The 16,886-nt window shown below is 40.2% G+C and overlaps 1 protein-coding gene across 1 annotated transcript in view; it reads left to right on the forward strand.

Moving 5' to 3' along the window:
* The window catches only part of TINAG (tubulointerstitial nephritis antigen), a 235,398-nt gene that overhangs the window by 163,717 nt on the left and 54,795 nt on the right, over window positions 1-16,886 (forward strand). Inside the window, exons 7-8 of the mRNA XM_063441731.1 lie at window positions 3,197-3,377; window positions 8,908-8,953. Coding sequence (XP_063297801.1) covers window positions 3,197-3,377; window positions 8,908-8,953 — 227 coding nt within the window. The remainder of the gene's footprint in view (window positions 1-3,196; window positions 3,378-8,907; window positions 8,954-16,886) is intronic.

Raw genomic sequence — 16,886 nt, forward strand, 5'->3', positions numbered from 1 at the left:
TATTATCCCTATTAAGAAGAGTATCAGCATTTATATTCCTTTGTTTATTTTGGGACGGTTTCACTTTCTTTTGAACTCTGCTCACTTTATGTTTGTTTACCTTAACATGTTTAAGTAATGAATTTCATTTAAGCACATTAAGCATAAGAGTATATTTGAATTAAATCACAAACTTTGTATAATCATTATGCAATTAAAGAGATTATCTATTACAGAAAATATCAATCCAGAAGCTGCCTTCATTATGCAGAGAAACATTAATTTGCCTTGGCTTAGTTAAGTTCTGCATCTCTGTAGAGGGACTGTGAATTGTGTACAGAAGGGAGAAATGGCTCTGAGCATATTACATGCTGTATTCAAATTTTTTTTCTAGAACTATACTTACATGAGCTATCATCTCACATGTAGATTTTGTAATCATGTATATCAAGGTGCATAAACTCTTAATATAGCTTTGTAGAATACTTTCTCATCGGTGCTGCATATTTTTTATTTTTAGATAAACTGATCCTTGGCACTAAAGAAAACCTGCAGAAAACTAGTTTTATTCCATCTTGCTGGCATACACAGTGAAGTTATTTTTTATTATAACATTAGATAAAAATAGCTGAAAAAATACATGTGTCCATCAAGCTGAGCCTTCTCACTTTTCTTTTTGCTCTTGATTCAAAAGAAGGCAAAAACCCATTCTGAAGCACATCCAATTTCATAAGAAACTAGAAAAACATGTCTCCTTGAACCTACAATGGCAGTTAGATATATCCTTGGATCAAGAAGCTATTACCCCACTAATTAAAAATTATGTTCCTGTATATTATGTTTTGCAAGAATGTATTGAACTGCTGTTTAAACATTGGTATAGACTCTAATAAAACCACCTCTTCAGACAGAGAATTCCATAACCTTATTGTACTTACTGTAAAAAACAAACAAAAAAAAACCCTTTCCTTTGTCTTAGACTAAATCTTCCTTCTTCCAGTCGAAATATGTGACCTCATGTCCCATGTATAGTCCTGGTTTTGAATAGATTTCCAGAATATGGTTTGTATTGGACCCAAATATAGTTGTATAATGCTATCATATCCCATTTTACAAATAGATTTAACAGATTTAAATATGTTAACCTTTCTTGATAACTAAAATCTTCCATTCCATTTATAAATTTTGTAGCCGGTCTCTGCACTATTTCTAGTGCCATAATATCCTTCTTTAGAGCAGGTGCCCAAATTGTCACTGCATAGTCAAGGGGTGGTCTTAACAGTAATTTATAAAGAGGCAAAATTATATTTTCATCCTGAGGCAAAATTATATTTTCATCCTGAGAACTAATGCTGCTATTTACACATGACAAAGCCTTACTGGCCTTTGCAACTACCAATTGACATTGCACATGTTTGCCCAGTTTGTTGTCTATAACAATTCCCAAATCCTTCTCATGGGTTGTTATCTGTAATTCAATACCATTTAGGGTGTAAGTTGCTTGTGTATTCTTTATCTCAAAGTGCATAACTTTTCATTTTTCTACATTAAGTTTGATCTGCCATTTGAATGACCAGTCCCCCAATCTATCTAAATCCATCTGAAGCAAAGCACTATCCTGCTCACATTGTATTACTTTACAGAGTTTTGTGTCATCTGCAAACACTGAAACATGGCTTTAATGCCTATTTCAACTTCATATATAAACATGTTAATTAGAAGCAGTCCCAGAACAGAACGCTGAGGGACAACACTTACCACTTTTGTCCAGCTAAAAATTACCATTAATAACAACTCTCTGTACTCTAAGCCAATGTTTTACCCAAGAAAAAGAATGTTAATCTAGGCCAATTTCTTTTACTTTGAACACTGACCGATTGTGAGGAACCATATCAAATGCCTTGATAAAATCAAAGTAGATCACAAAGTAGATCACACCCACCGCAACATCCTGATCTATACTGCTACTCAACTCCGTAGAATGCAATTATGTTAGTTTGGCATGACCTATGTTACATAAAACTATTTTGATTATTGCTAATAACATTGCTCTTCACAATAAATTCCTAAATATTATCCCTTGATAACACTTCACTTCATATACTTTCTCAGCCACAGATGTTAAGTACACAGGTCTATAATTACTAGTCAAAGACTTTGAACACTTTTTTTGAATATAGGAACCACGTCTGCCTTCTTTCAATCCTGATGACAGAGGCCATTTTCAGCAGGTTAATGCACTCTGCTAAACTACAAAAAAATCAGGAATGGTTTGGGGAACATGCCAAAGAGTTCAAGGTGTTGTCGTAGCCTCCAAAATTACCCAGATATCAAACCAACTGAGCATCTGTGGGATGTGCTGGAACAACAAATCCGATCAATGTGTGCCCCACCACTCAACTTGCAGGATTTAAAGGATCTTCTGTGAATGTCTTGGTGCCTGATGCCACATGACACATTCAGGTGTCTTGTGGAGTCCATGCCTCGTCACATCATAACTGTTTTCGCAGCACGAGGGGAACCTACATGATATTAGGCAGGTGCTATTAGTGTTGTGGCTGATCAGTATATTTATCTCCATACCTTAATAGACTTAATCATTTAGTTATTTCCTTATCTTCGCATAATTTAGTGTTTGCCTGCAAACCACTTTTATGGTTCAACTTTTTTTTCATTTTTCTTAAACAAAAATCTGGAGTCTAAAATAATGTAGTATTTAATGTGCTACTACATCAGATTCACTAATAAAAAACATATTCACACAAAAAAAGTTAATGTTCATCAAAACCGATTAAAGATGTTGAGACTCAAGTTCTGTATTTTGAAGTTACTGTATTTATTTTAGTACTAATTATATCTTTATAGTGAACATAATTAAAACTTTATGAAAACCCCTCAAATAACATTTACCTAAATAGGCAACATAATGTAAATGTTCATACAAATTGAGAAAGGGCTTGCAAGCAAGGCTACTCTTGTCTTGTAATAAAAGGCTCATATCTTTCCAAGCATTTATAACCACTGGATTAGCCTCCAGTTTGTTGTAATTTAAGTCCATAGTTAGGGAGTTTAGCTGCACAAATGTTAAGGCTGGAAGTATACCTGAAATATTTAAATGAAAATATACCTATATAATTAGCTATGTATACTACAACTAACATTCATATATAACAATGACTAATTAATTCCAATTAATTATATATATTTCTGTTAACAGACTGGTATCTCATTCATGTTATCCTTATGTAATGGATGCAAGCAATGCCTATGTTGTATGCAATTTCTCAAGCTTTTCTGATCAACGTGGTAAAAGTCATGCAATGTCAAGCTGTCCTAATGCCTTTGAAGATTCAAACTACATCTATCAATGCAGTCCTCCTTACAGAGTTCCTTCCAATGTAAGTGTTCTGCGCCTTTTCTTGTTTCTTTGTTTAGTTTTTTGTCTTAAAAAAAATTAATTTGTTTTTGATATGATTAGACAGAGGAAGATAACATGATTACAATGAAAAAATGCAGATAAGTCCATTAGCACACTGTCATCACCATTGTAACTATATGCAAATTTCTTCCTTTATTAAATTAATCTTTTGTTTTTTTGTTTTTTGTTGTTGATATTTTATTCAACTTACTTAACTGGGCTGTAGCATTTTTGTAATGCATTTACATTTTCAGATGATCAGTGTTGTATCTCTTAAGCTCCACATCATAAATGTAGAAAATTTATTTTTCTAAAAATTACTTCTTAACTTTGTCAGACGATAACACTCTGCTTAATAGTCTACGTCACTGTGACTTCGACTGTGATAAAATAAGGTGAAATATCTATTTTTGAAATGACTGGGTGGTATATATTGAAAAAAAAATCTATAATTATTATATATACTTATCTATTTCAGAACCATATTTCAGAATTATATTTAGTGCATCCAGTTTAGTCACTTTCCTTTTTTTTTTTTTACTTAACATCATCCAATTATCCATTTACTTAGCTTTCTATAACTATCCGTTGCATACATGCTTTATATAGTTGTTTTTTTTTTCCATTTGAATCATTATTAAAATTGCGACTAGTTTCCAGAAAATTTACTTATAGCTTAAAAATAAAAGTGTTAATGGGCCAGACGTCCTAACAAAACATACATATTACTCTGAGTAATCGATAAAATAAATTAGTCGCTAAGGAACTTCATACAAAACTACATAATCATATTTCTAAAATTAATGCTTTCTTAGGCTCTGTCCAACATTATGCTAAAGATATAGCTACTGCCTTCGTAAGTATTATCAGTCTCTTTTATCTTATTAAGAATACCACAGATGACACAGAATCTATTGTTGACTACCTTCAAAAACACATTCACTCTACTATATCTTTCAAAACTTGCTTAAGGCCTAGATGGACCTTTTCATTTGAGGATCTTTCTCAAGCTATTAAGGTGACTCCTGCCTCTAAATGTCCAGGCCCTGATGACTTTATACCAATTTATTAAAAGATTTTCAGTTTTAATGTAATTAATTCCACCACTTCTTACAGAGCCATAGACTTCGCTTCACATTTTAAGTGATGGCCCGGTCCCTATTGTTTCACACATTTCAGATTTTAGGATTTGGTGACAGCTATATGCACTGGACTAAAATCTCTATTCCACTCCTTAAGCGTGGTTTAATGGTCAATTCTTCTCTGCCTTATCCATTTTCATTGAAACAAGGCAGAGGTGCACCCATTTAAATTTGCTTTCTGTTTTAGCTTTGGACCCATTTTTTCAAGTGATCTGTTCAAACCTAAAACATACACGGGATCATAACCTTATAATGTTTTTTGCATTTGCAGATGACATACTTTTTTCTTTAACTGACCCAGCTACCTGTCTTCCACCATTATCAATAGTTATCACTCTGTAGTAACCTTTCCAAATTCAATGTAAATTTAGAAAAAAGGGAAATTCTCAATTTACCTGACCCATCTGCAGCAATCAATTCTCTTCCCCTGGGCTAAGGCTACTGTAAAATATTTAGGGAGTCATATTTTGGTATTTACTGCAGATTTAATTGCAAGACAATTATACCCATTTTAGACAAGATCACAAAGGATCTTAAGCCACTTTAGAAGTCTAGAAATAATTAATATTATAACTCTGAACATATTACTCAGGATCTTATGTCTTCTAAAAACTTTGCCTATGTTCATATATGTTTCAACAAACTTTGCCTATGTTCGTATTTTAATCCTTTTCACTCCATTCTAACTAAATTTTATTTAGGCTCATAAAAACAACTAGATTACAGTTATGCTTAGTTGTTTATATTAATCGTTTCTTCCTCACTCTGCTGTGCTCCTTTACAGTTTTAAGTTATTTGGTATTTGCTGTAGCCTGCTAATGTCTCCATTTTAGTTTCTGGTTTCCATTTTGGAGTTTTTCTATTTGTGTAAGAGACTTTTCTATCAGCTCTGGAACATCATATTCATTTTGCCCAACTTACCCAGTTCAGTACCCTGGGATCTGTTAATTCATCCTGTCAATAAAAAACATTGGATTATTCATCATATTTGAGCCGTGGAATTGTTTGAGTAAAACTATCAGACCAAATTATTTAATGAGTACCTTTCTCAATCTGTCCAGAACATTGCTTATCACAATAATTAATGTAGAATAATTACCATACTCCCTGCTGACTAGGGCTGGATGATGTTAAGGGGAATTGGTTTCACTCTCTTACTCTCTAATATACAACTATACACTTAAGCCCGATGTATAATTGGTCTGCTCCAGGCTTCCTTGATGTTACTTGTCTGGCCTCCATAATAGGTCCCATTATCACGGGCTCGCTACACTCCACCTACCATATGCCATTTTACCTTCTGGCTTTGTCAGGGGGTACTTAAGGACATTTGCTGCACCACCTCAGGAGATCCCAATTGGTTCTCTAACAAGCCACTAAGTCCAGTAAGCAGCTGCTATTTCTTATAATTATTATCATGTAATACTAAAGTTTGTGTGCTGTATTAGAACACTGTCATTCCTCTATATGCATTGAACAGGATACTTTGAGCTATGTTGACAGCTCTTTAGATGTAGGTGTGGGTCACATTTTCATTTTTGCTCTATTTATGCATTGCTCTATTTATGATTGCAATGTTATGTTATTTTTTTCTTTTACATGTGCATTGCAGAATTACCTCATTTAGTGGAAATAGTTGGAGCAGCATCTCTTACAATACCAGAAGTAACTCACCAAGTGATATTATTAATATCACCACCTCTCTTACCTTTAGCATTAGTTAGCCAAGTGCATGTGTGAAGGCACAGCTTCCAAAGATGCAAACCCACTTGCATCTCTGAGTTACAAGGTAATGTACTGAGGCTACTAGATTGAGCTAAAGAAAAGTTTGCATTACTTTGAGAGCATTCCAGATAAGTGCAAATTGCAAAGTGCTTATTGTAAGGTAAGGAAGTGGACAATGTCGTAATAGAATGAATCACAAAACTTCATTGCCCCATGGTCCAATCCGCAAAACATATATATATATTTTTTTAAATTCTTTATTTTTATCGTGCTTTGAGTGGATAACAAACAAGCTCATGGAGCCCCAAAAGCATACCCCGAGCATATTTTTCAAGCTTAACATTTGGAACAAGGAACTTATCAGCACATTTTATAATGTTAAAATAATGTCGCTCAGAACAGGATGTTAGCAAAAACATGTTACATTAGCATGGGTTATGATCACAAGAGGTGTAATAACATGTCTATCTTAGGTAGATCAAGCGATATCTGCACTCAAGTGTCGGTTGTGTAAGCTTTGCCCTCCTACCCAGGGTGGGATGGGGGGGATGATTGCCTTTGTGCATGGTTGACCTCTCAAGAGAGGCTTAGCCCCTAACCAAGGGGGTAGCGGGGGGGTGTGCGCTTCAATGATTGGTCATGTGTGGCTAGATGTAACCGGACTAGGGTCATAGGTGGCGCAGCTTCGTGGGTGTTTGGGTGTAGTGTCGTGAGCCTGGTGTCTTTATGCCCAGTGGGCCCAGGCTGAGTATTGTGTCCTCTAGTGGGTGATTCTACCGCAAGGGACATAGACTTATGGCATGGAAAAAGAAGAAGAAAAAAAAAAGAGAAAAACAAAGAAGGTAACCCAAAAACAAGCAGAACTTTACATCTCTACAATTTTGCAGCCTAGGGCTGTCGGATCAGTGAGTCCCTCCGTTAGATTTGGACCGGGCTGGAGATGTCCCTGCCAGTCAGGAATCGGGTGGGCAATCGGCTACAGTTCTTGGGACAAATGGTACCACTCTGGATGGGTCCCATCCATGAGCCCGATTTGAGTCCGTTGGTGCTACCGTTGCCTCTTGCATGTCTAGAGCTGCAAGGAATGCTGGGATATCAGTCCCTGTAGTTAGCCGTTGCGTGGACCCCTTGTACGAGACAAGGAGGGATCGTGGTGTTCCCCACCTGTACGGCACTCCTGCTGCCCGCAGTCGGGTGGTGACAGGGTTCAGGGATTTTCGCCATTGTAGTGTGGCCTTGGCTAAGTCCTGGTAGAAGGACAGTTGCGAATCCTCAAAGAGCAGTGGGGTCTTGTCTCTTACCGCTGCCATTATTTGCCCCTTGTCTTGAGGTAGTGTGCAGCGGAGTATGACGTCGCCGGGCGTTTTGGCGGTGGTTAAGGTAGACGTTGGTATTCTATATAGCCCAGCGATGGTTATTTTTTTTGCGGTAGCAGGTGGCAGCACTGAAGCCAGCAGCCTTCTGACGTAGTGTGGCAGTTCCTCATGGGGGACCGTTGCCGGGATACCCCGTATTTTCACGTGGTTGCGGCGGTACCTGTCCTCCTGCGCCGCCACCTGCAGTGTAAGGGCCTGTTGGGCTGTTTGTAGTTGGAGTATAGATGCCTGCATGGTGGAGGTGTCTTGGCTTAGCTCCTTAAGATTTGCCTCTGTTGCCTCTGTTGCCTCCATAGTGTACAGGGTTTGGAGGTCCTGTTTGGTTGCAGGTTCGGAGTTACCTGCTGTTGCTGTGGGCTGTTGCTGTGAGCCCTCCGTTGTGTTCTGCAGCTGAAGTGTTGCAGATGCGTCCGTGTGGGGAGCCTCTGGTGAGGTCGGGCCTTTCGCGGCCGCCATCTTGGAGGAGGTGTGCCGCTGAAGCATGGCTCCTATGTCCCTCCTATGTCCCTCCGTTACTGGGGGTACTCTTCTGATTTCTACGCCCCATTGCCGTGTCAGCAGGTGATGCAAGGGTCGGCCACCGCTCCGCTGTGTCTCCCGCGGGGACTCCGCCCCAGAGAAACTCGAGGTCGCGGTTGGCGGGTATGTGGTAGGCCCCGGTCCTGCGTCTTGCCTTTAGATGCTTCGGGGAGTATTGGAAGGGCATCTGGGGATTCGGTGTGGTGTCCCCAGGCTGTAGCTTACGGTTTTGTAGTTGGATGGCGGCTAGTCTCCAGGATATCACCTAGATTGTGTGTGTGATCGACGGAGCTGGGAGAGATGGCGTCCGGTCCGGTTCAGCGCCAGGCTCCGCCCAAAACATATTTTTTGTGTGCAAAATCTATACAGAATATTAATGACACTAAATGCATTAAAGTTTTGTTGGTTCTTGGAATGTTTCATAATTTTCTATTTTACATTGTAATTGTGTTGAACTTGTAATCACAATTTTCTTCAAGAGATTTTACAAAAAATTTTGTTATATAGTAATTAAATCAACACTACACCCATGCAGTAATGTTGTGCTAACAAAATAACAACAAAGTACTGTTGCCAAAAGCATATGATAATGTTTTTCAAGAACTAAATATTCTAGGTAAAATATCTTTAAGAACACTTTTTAATATTATATCTAATGAAATAGGGGTGTAGAAATAAATTATTTGCTCTAAGTATAACAATTAATAAAATATGTCATTTTGTAAATATTTTGTTTCTCATTTTGTAGGAGAGGGAAATTATGAAAGAAATTATGGAAAATGGACCTGTGCAAGGTATTTGTAAAGCAAATCTGCAAGTTCAACTAACAATTATATGTATAAGGTATACTTTCAAGATGCTACAGTTATTAAGGAGTATTTAGCTGGACTTCATAGTTCAATTAGTTTCTATTTGCCAAACTCAAATACTCAATTACAACTTTGGGTCTCTGGTGACTGTTAACTGGCTGCATTTCATCTACACAAATAATTTATTAAATCAGTAAGCAGAAAAATACAATTCTCAATGGTTAGCTATGCAATTTACTTAGTATTTAATTTAAATGCTGACAAACGTCCCTAAACTGTATATGATTTAAAAAAAAAATACGTTTCCTCTCTCTATTTACCGTCTGCATTACTAATTTTGTATAAATGCTCTGATATGCAGTCAACTTCGTTTTTATTTATATTGCTTCAACCCATAATATCAAAATAGACATGTTATTTAACGGGAATAATTTTTCTAATTATACTATACTGGATCATTTTGGTGCCAGAAAGCAAGTGAATGGGTTGTTCAGCCTACTAAAACTGAAACATTTCACACAAATTTTTTTAAAAAATAAATAGTAGAATATATTTTGGGTACATCCACATAGTCACCATCCACATAGTCACCTGCTCATTTATTATTAATTCACACACATATTAGATGTGGACAAAAGGAATAACTACTCTTATTTATTTTGGGTGACGAACAGGCAGCCACACAGTTACTTGATGGGTAAGGGTTTTCAAGCAATATTAATTAATTAATTAAGATTAATTAAGTAATAGAATGATTGATTAGAAAATAATACATACTCTTTTGACTGGCCTAACATCCCATTCTAAACATATATACAGAGAAGGCAGGCAGACCACACGTGTTTGTGTGTTCACTTGTACAGGTGTCTTTCTGTGAGCATACTTGCACATTTTCTAATAAATATGGCGAGAAGTAGGTCAGGGTGGTTATGGAAGCATGCCAGTATCTCAATTTGTGTCACTGATGTATGATACATATGTATGAGAGATACAGCCATGCCTCATACAATTTTGGCATTTGTTAGGCCTTGTTAGTGAGTACAAGACAGGGTTGGTGTAAGCAATTTTGACTACTCAGGTGAAAATGCAGTTTGGTGCCTCCCCCCAAAATTAATTTTTACATGTATTTATTTATTACTGGCATTTATAAAGCGCCAACAAATTCCACAGCGCTGTACAATTAGGAAAAAGACAAACACAATAAAAACAAACCAATATAACAGGTAGAGGACCCTGCCCATGAGCTTATCTAAAGGCGTCTCTTAACCACCTATTGACTGTCTTACCCCTTATGTGTTTCTTATCCCATCTTTGGAATGTATTACCCCTTTTTATATATCTTATCCCTTAAGTGTATATTATGTCCCATTTTACCCCTTTGTGCCTTATACCCCCTTGTGTGTGTCTTACTCAATCCGAGCCACTTTCAGTGTCTCTTTCTCCCCCTACGCCCTTGGTATGTCATTGTTCCCTTCTCCAGCCCATATGTTTGTGTCATTGTCCCTAGCCCCTCTGTGTATGTGTCATCGCCCACTTCTCAGCCGCACTTTGTGCCATTGTCCCCTTCCCTAGCCTCTCTCTGTGTCATTGTCCCTTTCTCCTGTCCCTCTCTGTATGCCATTGCTCCCTTCCCCAGCTCTTCTGTGTGTCATATTTGTCCCCTTCTCAGAACTTCTGTGTCACTGTCCTCTTAATCAGGCCTTTTTGTGTGCCCTTTTCTCTTCTTCCCTTGCATGGCTGCTTACCTCCATTGATGTAGCATGGAAGCTGAAAAGAACACTGTAGAGGAGCTTCTTTTTCCTCTTCCCAGACTGACAGGAAGCTGTTCAGTGCTCTCAAGGAGCACTTTCTTTCAGACCGTGTAGAGGATAAAGATCCTCTATCATGGCACGGTTTCTTGGTCACACTATATAAAGTGACTGGAAGAAGGGGGAGCACTGTTTTCTCTCTTCCTGCTGGTCACCCAGAGCTAAGATATTACTGTGTCCTTACAGTAGCACCTTCCTTGTGTGTACAGTGGAACCCTGAGCAAGGGATGCATGCCTGAATCAACCTTGTTACTTAACACGATCATAGTAATAAACAGATAAGCCAACACAGAATTTATGAGAACACTGACCACATGTTTTGGAAGCTTAGCTAAATTTTAGCCACAGATATTTTGTAAGTTAATGCAGAAAAACTATTATATATTTTTAGCAGCTGAGTTATCTAAAATTGCTTTTGCCATCAAATGATATTGGAAGCTAAGCTGTACCGAAAGCTATTCAAAACACATAGCACGTAAAACATGGATCAGAAAGTTTTCTTTATGATGACTGCAGAAGTGTAAATGGTTTCCTTGTATTCTTGTTTTGTCAGATAGTTCAAATAATTATGTCAAACAGACCAAAGAAAGGGATTTGGTTTCAAATGTTTACAAATATTGTTCCACTTGTTTACACTATCATGTGAATTCATCGTTAACCAAATGGTTTAGTAACTACATTAAATAAGAGCTATCATAACTCATATTTTAGATAATTAATTCTAGGGTTCCTACAGCATTTATTTGTAATAAACTTTTCATGTGTTCCTTTTTTTTAATGTTATTAGTAAACTTAGAGATTTGTTTCAGACCCAACTGCAATTCAGCAGTATTTGTGCCAATTCGGTTATTGGAAGGAATTCCGATTCTGACAGAATTCAGGGGAAACCGACTGGCAAGCCTGGACATGTTCGGTTTGGTTCTTGATTATGAATACCATTCCTGGAACCAGAAAAAAGGAGGATGGAAAGAAGACGCTTTTTGGGGCGGGGTGTGAGCAAATAAGCAACTTACACTGGTCAGCCACAACATTAAATTCACTTGCATAATACATGTCCCACTGGTGTTGTGGCCAAAACAGCTCTAATGGATCGAGGCTTGAACATCACAAGACCTCTGAATGTGCCCAAGCCATTAGCAACATATGCTTTAAGTTCTGCAGTTGCATGGTGGGGCCTCCATGCATCAGATTTGTTGTTCCCTGAGAGTAACATCCACATAAATACCAGGACCTAAGGATTCCCAGCAGAACATTGCACAGAGCAAAAAACTGCTTCTACCGGCCTGCCTTCTTCCCATAGTGTAACCTGCTGCCATCTCCTCCCCAGGTAAATGAGGCACACGCACACAGTCATCCACAAACAAATATGATTAATCAGACCAGGCAACCTTCTTCCATTACTCCTTGGTCCAGTGCTGATGCTCACATCTCCATTGATGGGGCTTTTAATGGTGGATAGAGATTATCATGGGCACTCTGCACCTTGTGGCTTTTCAGATGCAGACCAGTCAATGTGCTATGTGTTCTGAGACCTTTCTACCATGGTCAGCAAGGTTTTCAGCAGTTTGAGCTACAGTAGCTCTAGTGTGTGATTGTACCAGACATCAGTAAATCTCACAAGTCACTCAGATCTTTTTGCTTGCCAATTTTTACTGCTTCCAACACATGAAATGGATTAACTTGCTGCCTAATATATCCCCTATCTTGACAGATGCCATTGCTATGATATGATCAATATTGTTAACTTTATATATCAATGGATTTAATGTTATAGCTGATTAGTGTAGTCTCTAATGATGGACAAAATGTCCAATTATGTTGGCTAGATCACTTCTCCTAATGAGAGGTAGTCAAGAAAATAGATGATTAATGGTTATGGGACAGACAACAAACACTCATTTAATTTACAGATCAAGTGAAGTTACCAATGGGGAGTGACAATAAAACAACTATACTTCCAAGCATTAATCTCCTAGATACGTTGACTTCAGCTAATGAGGGAGACTTTACACTTGTTGTGCCAAGGTTGGAGTGTGCATGCTAGTGTTGCAACAGCTTCCTCTGCCACCTATATGAATTTATTATTTTCCCATTCTATAGATATCTCGCTCGCTGTATTTGCAACCCAATATGGCGGACATCACAATTCCTTCCCCTATGGTCAAGTTAAGCAACCCATGTTTGGGCTTGATTAGAAGATTGTGCTGGTCACATTTCAAATATAACAAAAATGAGGCTTAATTATTATTTTGTAAGTAATATATTAATGTTTCTTTCTTTTGGATATGATACTGGAACCAGGCTAATAGCCATTAACTATCACAGAGACTGACTCATCAATTACAAAGTACAGCCAAATAGCTGACGCCAGCTAGACATTCAGGTATTTAAAAGTGTAGGATCTCACAACCTACAGAGCCTGGTTGTGCTCCTGGTTAACCTCTTTGCCTCATTAGAACATTGTGGTTAACCACAGACACTTCCTAATTGTGGAATGCCGACTAGGTGGTCGTCGTTCGTATGATGACCACGAGGCAGTGGCCATCTTGGACAAACAAATGCTCAGCGGTGTTCGTCGATGATTTCATGGAACTAAAAATGGACACTGTTTCTCACGAACACCGCTGGTCCGTTCGGTAGTTTCTTTTCACAAATAGACTTATCCCAGATAGCTGTGCCATGGAGCCCATTCGTATAACGAAAGACTATGTGAAAGACTTTGGCTCCATGGCGATTGAACTGTGTGTATAGGATCTGAGCTCCATTCGGTAATAATGTGCACTGAGATCCAAGCTATCTGGGGATGTGTGGAATGTATCTATTGTGTTCGGTAGTTCTTGTATTATGTATTTTTATGTATTTTCACTAGAGATGTCCCGAATAGTTCGCTGGTGAATAGTTCCCGGCGAACATAGCTTGTTTGCGTTCGCCACGGTGGGCGAACATATGCGATGTTCGGTCCGCCCACTATTCGTCATCATTGAGTAAACTTTGACCCTGTACCTCACAGTCAGCAGACACATTCCAGCCAAACAGAATCCATTTTAGATTCATTCGGAAGCTGCATTCTTAGGGAGAGGAGGGACAGTGTAGCTGCTGCTGATTTAATAGGGAAATCGATAGCTAAGCTAGTATATTCAGTGTCCCCTACAGTCCTGAAGGACTCCTCTGATCTCTGCTGTAAGGACAGCACCCCATAAGCCCTTTTTAGGGCTAGAACATCAGTCTGCTTTTTCTTTTTTTTCTGTGTAATCTAATTGCAGTTGCCTGCCAGCGTGTGTGTCAGGCTCACAGCATATACTGTGCCCACTTGCCCAGTGCCACCACTCATATCTGGTGTCACAATAGCTTGCAATTAAAAAAAAACAAAAAACTAGAAATTTGACTGTAATATAATAGCAGTCAGTTTCCTTCACATGTGTGCGTTTCAGGGCCTGCCAGGGCACAGTGTCACACCAGTGCAACTCATATCTGGTGTAACAGTTGTGTACATTTAAAAAAAAACTAGAAATTTGACTGTGAAATAATAGCAGTCAGTTTCCTTCACACGTGTGCGTTTCAGGGCCTGCCAGGGCACAGTGTCACACCAGTGCCACTCATATCTGGTGTAACAGTAGTGTACATAAAAAAAAAAAAAACTAGAAATTTGACTGTGAAATAATAGCAGTCAGTTTCCTTCACGCGTGTGCATTTCAGGGCCTGCCAGGGCACAGTGTCACACCAGTGCAACTCATATCTGGTGTAACAGTAGTGTACATTTAAAAAAAAAAATTTGACTGTAATAGATTGAATAGCAGTTAGTTGTCTGCAAGCGTGTGTGTCAGGCTTACAGCGTCTACTCTGCCAACTTCTGCCAGTGCACAGTGCCACTCATATATGTTGTCACAGTAGCTTGCACGCATAGTACCACTAATCGAAAAACAAAAATGACAGGCAGAGGCAGGCCACCCCGCAGGGGCCGTCGTGGTCGTGGTGCTGTGATTCCCTTTGGCCCTAGAATAATGCCCAGTGTTCAGAGGCCACGTACCCTGAACTCGAAAAGTTCTGAGGACATAGTTGACTGGCTAACACAGGACACCCAATCTTCTACAGCTTCCGCTCGGAACCTTGACGCACCATCCTCCTCCAGCTTAGCTTCGGGCACCTCTCAAGTTACCACTCGCCCGCCTGCCGCCACCACCAACACTGGCACCACAGCCGCTTCACTTGATCTGTCAGAGGAGTTATTTACACATCAGTTGGAAGAAATGAGTGATGAGCAACCATTATTGCCAGAGGATGTAGATAACAGGGATATGTCTCAGTCAGGCAGCATTACACACATGGACGTATGTGATGATGATAATGTTGTACCCGCTGCTGCTTCCTTTGCTGAGTTGTCAGATACAAGTGAAGCGGTTGATGATGACGATGCGTCCGTGGATGTCACGTGGGTGCCCGCTAGAAGAGAAGAAGAACAGGGGGAAAGTTCAGATGGGGAGACAGAAAGAAGGAGGAGACAAGTTGGAAGCAGGGGGAGGTCGTCGCAAGGAGCTAGTGGCACAGTCAGACAGCATGCATCGGCACCCGGGGTCAGCCAGACAGCACGCCAATCAATGCAAGCTGTTGCCACCACCAGAATGCGTCATTGCAGAGCTCAGCAGTGTGGCATTTTTTTGTGTGTCTGCCTCTGACAACAGCGATGCCATTTGCAACCTGTGCCAAAAGAAACTGAGTCGTGGGAAGTCCAACACCCACCTAGGTACAACTGCTTTGCGAAGGCACATGATCGCACATCACAAACGCCTATGGGATCAACACATGAGTACAAGCAGCACACAAACTCAAAGCCGCCATCCTCCTCTTGGTCCAGCATTTTCTGCCCACAGTCAGGTGTCTGTCAAGGACATGTATGAGCGTAAGAAGCCAATGTCACAAAGTCACCCCCTTTGCCCGGCATCTGACAGCCGGCTTGTCTGAACTCATAGCCCACCAGCTTTTACCATACAAGCTGGTGGAGTCTGAGGCGTTCCAAAAAATTGTAGCTATTGGGACACCGCAGTGGAAGCTACCCGGCAGAAATTTCTTTGCACAAAAGGCAATCCCCAACCTGTACTCGATTATGCAAAAGGAAGTAATGGCATGTCTGGCACACAGTGTTGGGGCAAGGGTCGATCTGACCACTGATACTGGGTCTGCAAAGCATGGTCAGGGCAGGTATATCACCTACACTGTGCATTGGGTAAACCTGCTGACGGCTGCCAAGCATGGAATGCGTGGCTCTGCAGAGTAGTTGGTGACACCGCCACGACTTGCAGGCAGGCCTGCTGCCTGCTGCCTGCTGCCAACGGCAGCCTCCCAGCTCCCCAGGTACTATTCCACATCCCGGATACAGCAGTGTCACGCCGTCTTGGGGTTAACTTGCCTGAAAGCAGAGAGTCACACCGGACCAGCACTCCTGTCCGCCCTGAACGCACAGGTGGATCAGTGGCTGACTCCGCACCAACTGGAGATCGGCAAAGTGGTTTGTGACAACGGAAGAAATTTGTTGGAGGCATTGAATTTGGGCAAGTTGACACATGTGCCGTGCATGGCACATGTGTGTAACCTCATCGTACAATGCTTTGTGCATGAGTACCCAGGCTTACAGGATGTCCTGAAGCAGGCCAGGAAGGTGTGTGGCCATTTCAGGTGTTCCTACATGGTCATGGCGCACTTTTCAGATATCCAGCGGCGAAACAACATGCCAGTGAGGCGCTTAATTTGCGACAGCCCGACACGTTGGAATTCAACACTCCTAATGTTCGACCGCCTGATCCAACAAGAAAAAGCCGTTAATGACTATTTCTATGACCGGGGTGCAAGGACAGCCTCTGCGGAGTTGGGAATTTTTTTGCCACGTTACTGGACGCTCATGCACAATGCCTGTAGGCTCATGCGTCCTTTTGAGGAGGTGACAAACCTAGTCAGTCGTACCGAAGGCACCATCAGCGACATCATTTGTTTTTTTCCTGGAGCGTGCCCTGCGAAGAGTGCTGGATCAGGCCGTAGATGAGCGTGAAGAGGAAGAGGAAGAGTTGTGGTCACCATCACCACCAGAAACAGCCTTATCAGCATCGCTTGCTGGACCT

Source organism: Pelobates fuscus, chromosome 2, assembly GCF_036172605.1.
Source record: "Pelobates fuscus isolate aPelFus1 chromosome 2, aPelFus1.pri, whole genome shotgun sequence".
Taxonomy (NCBI): Eukaryota; Metazoa; Chordata; class Amphibia; order Anura; family Pelobatidae; genus Pelobates; species Pelobates fuscus.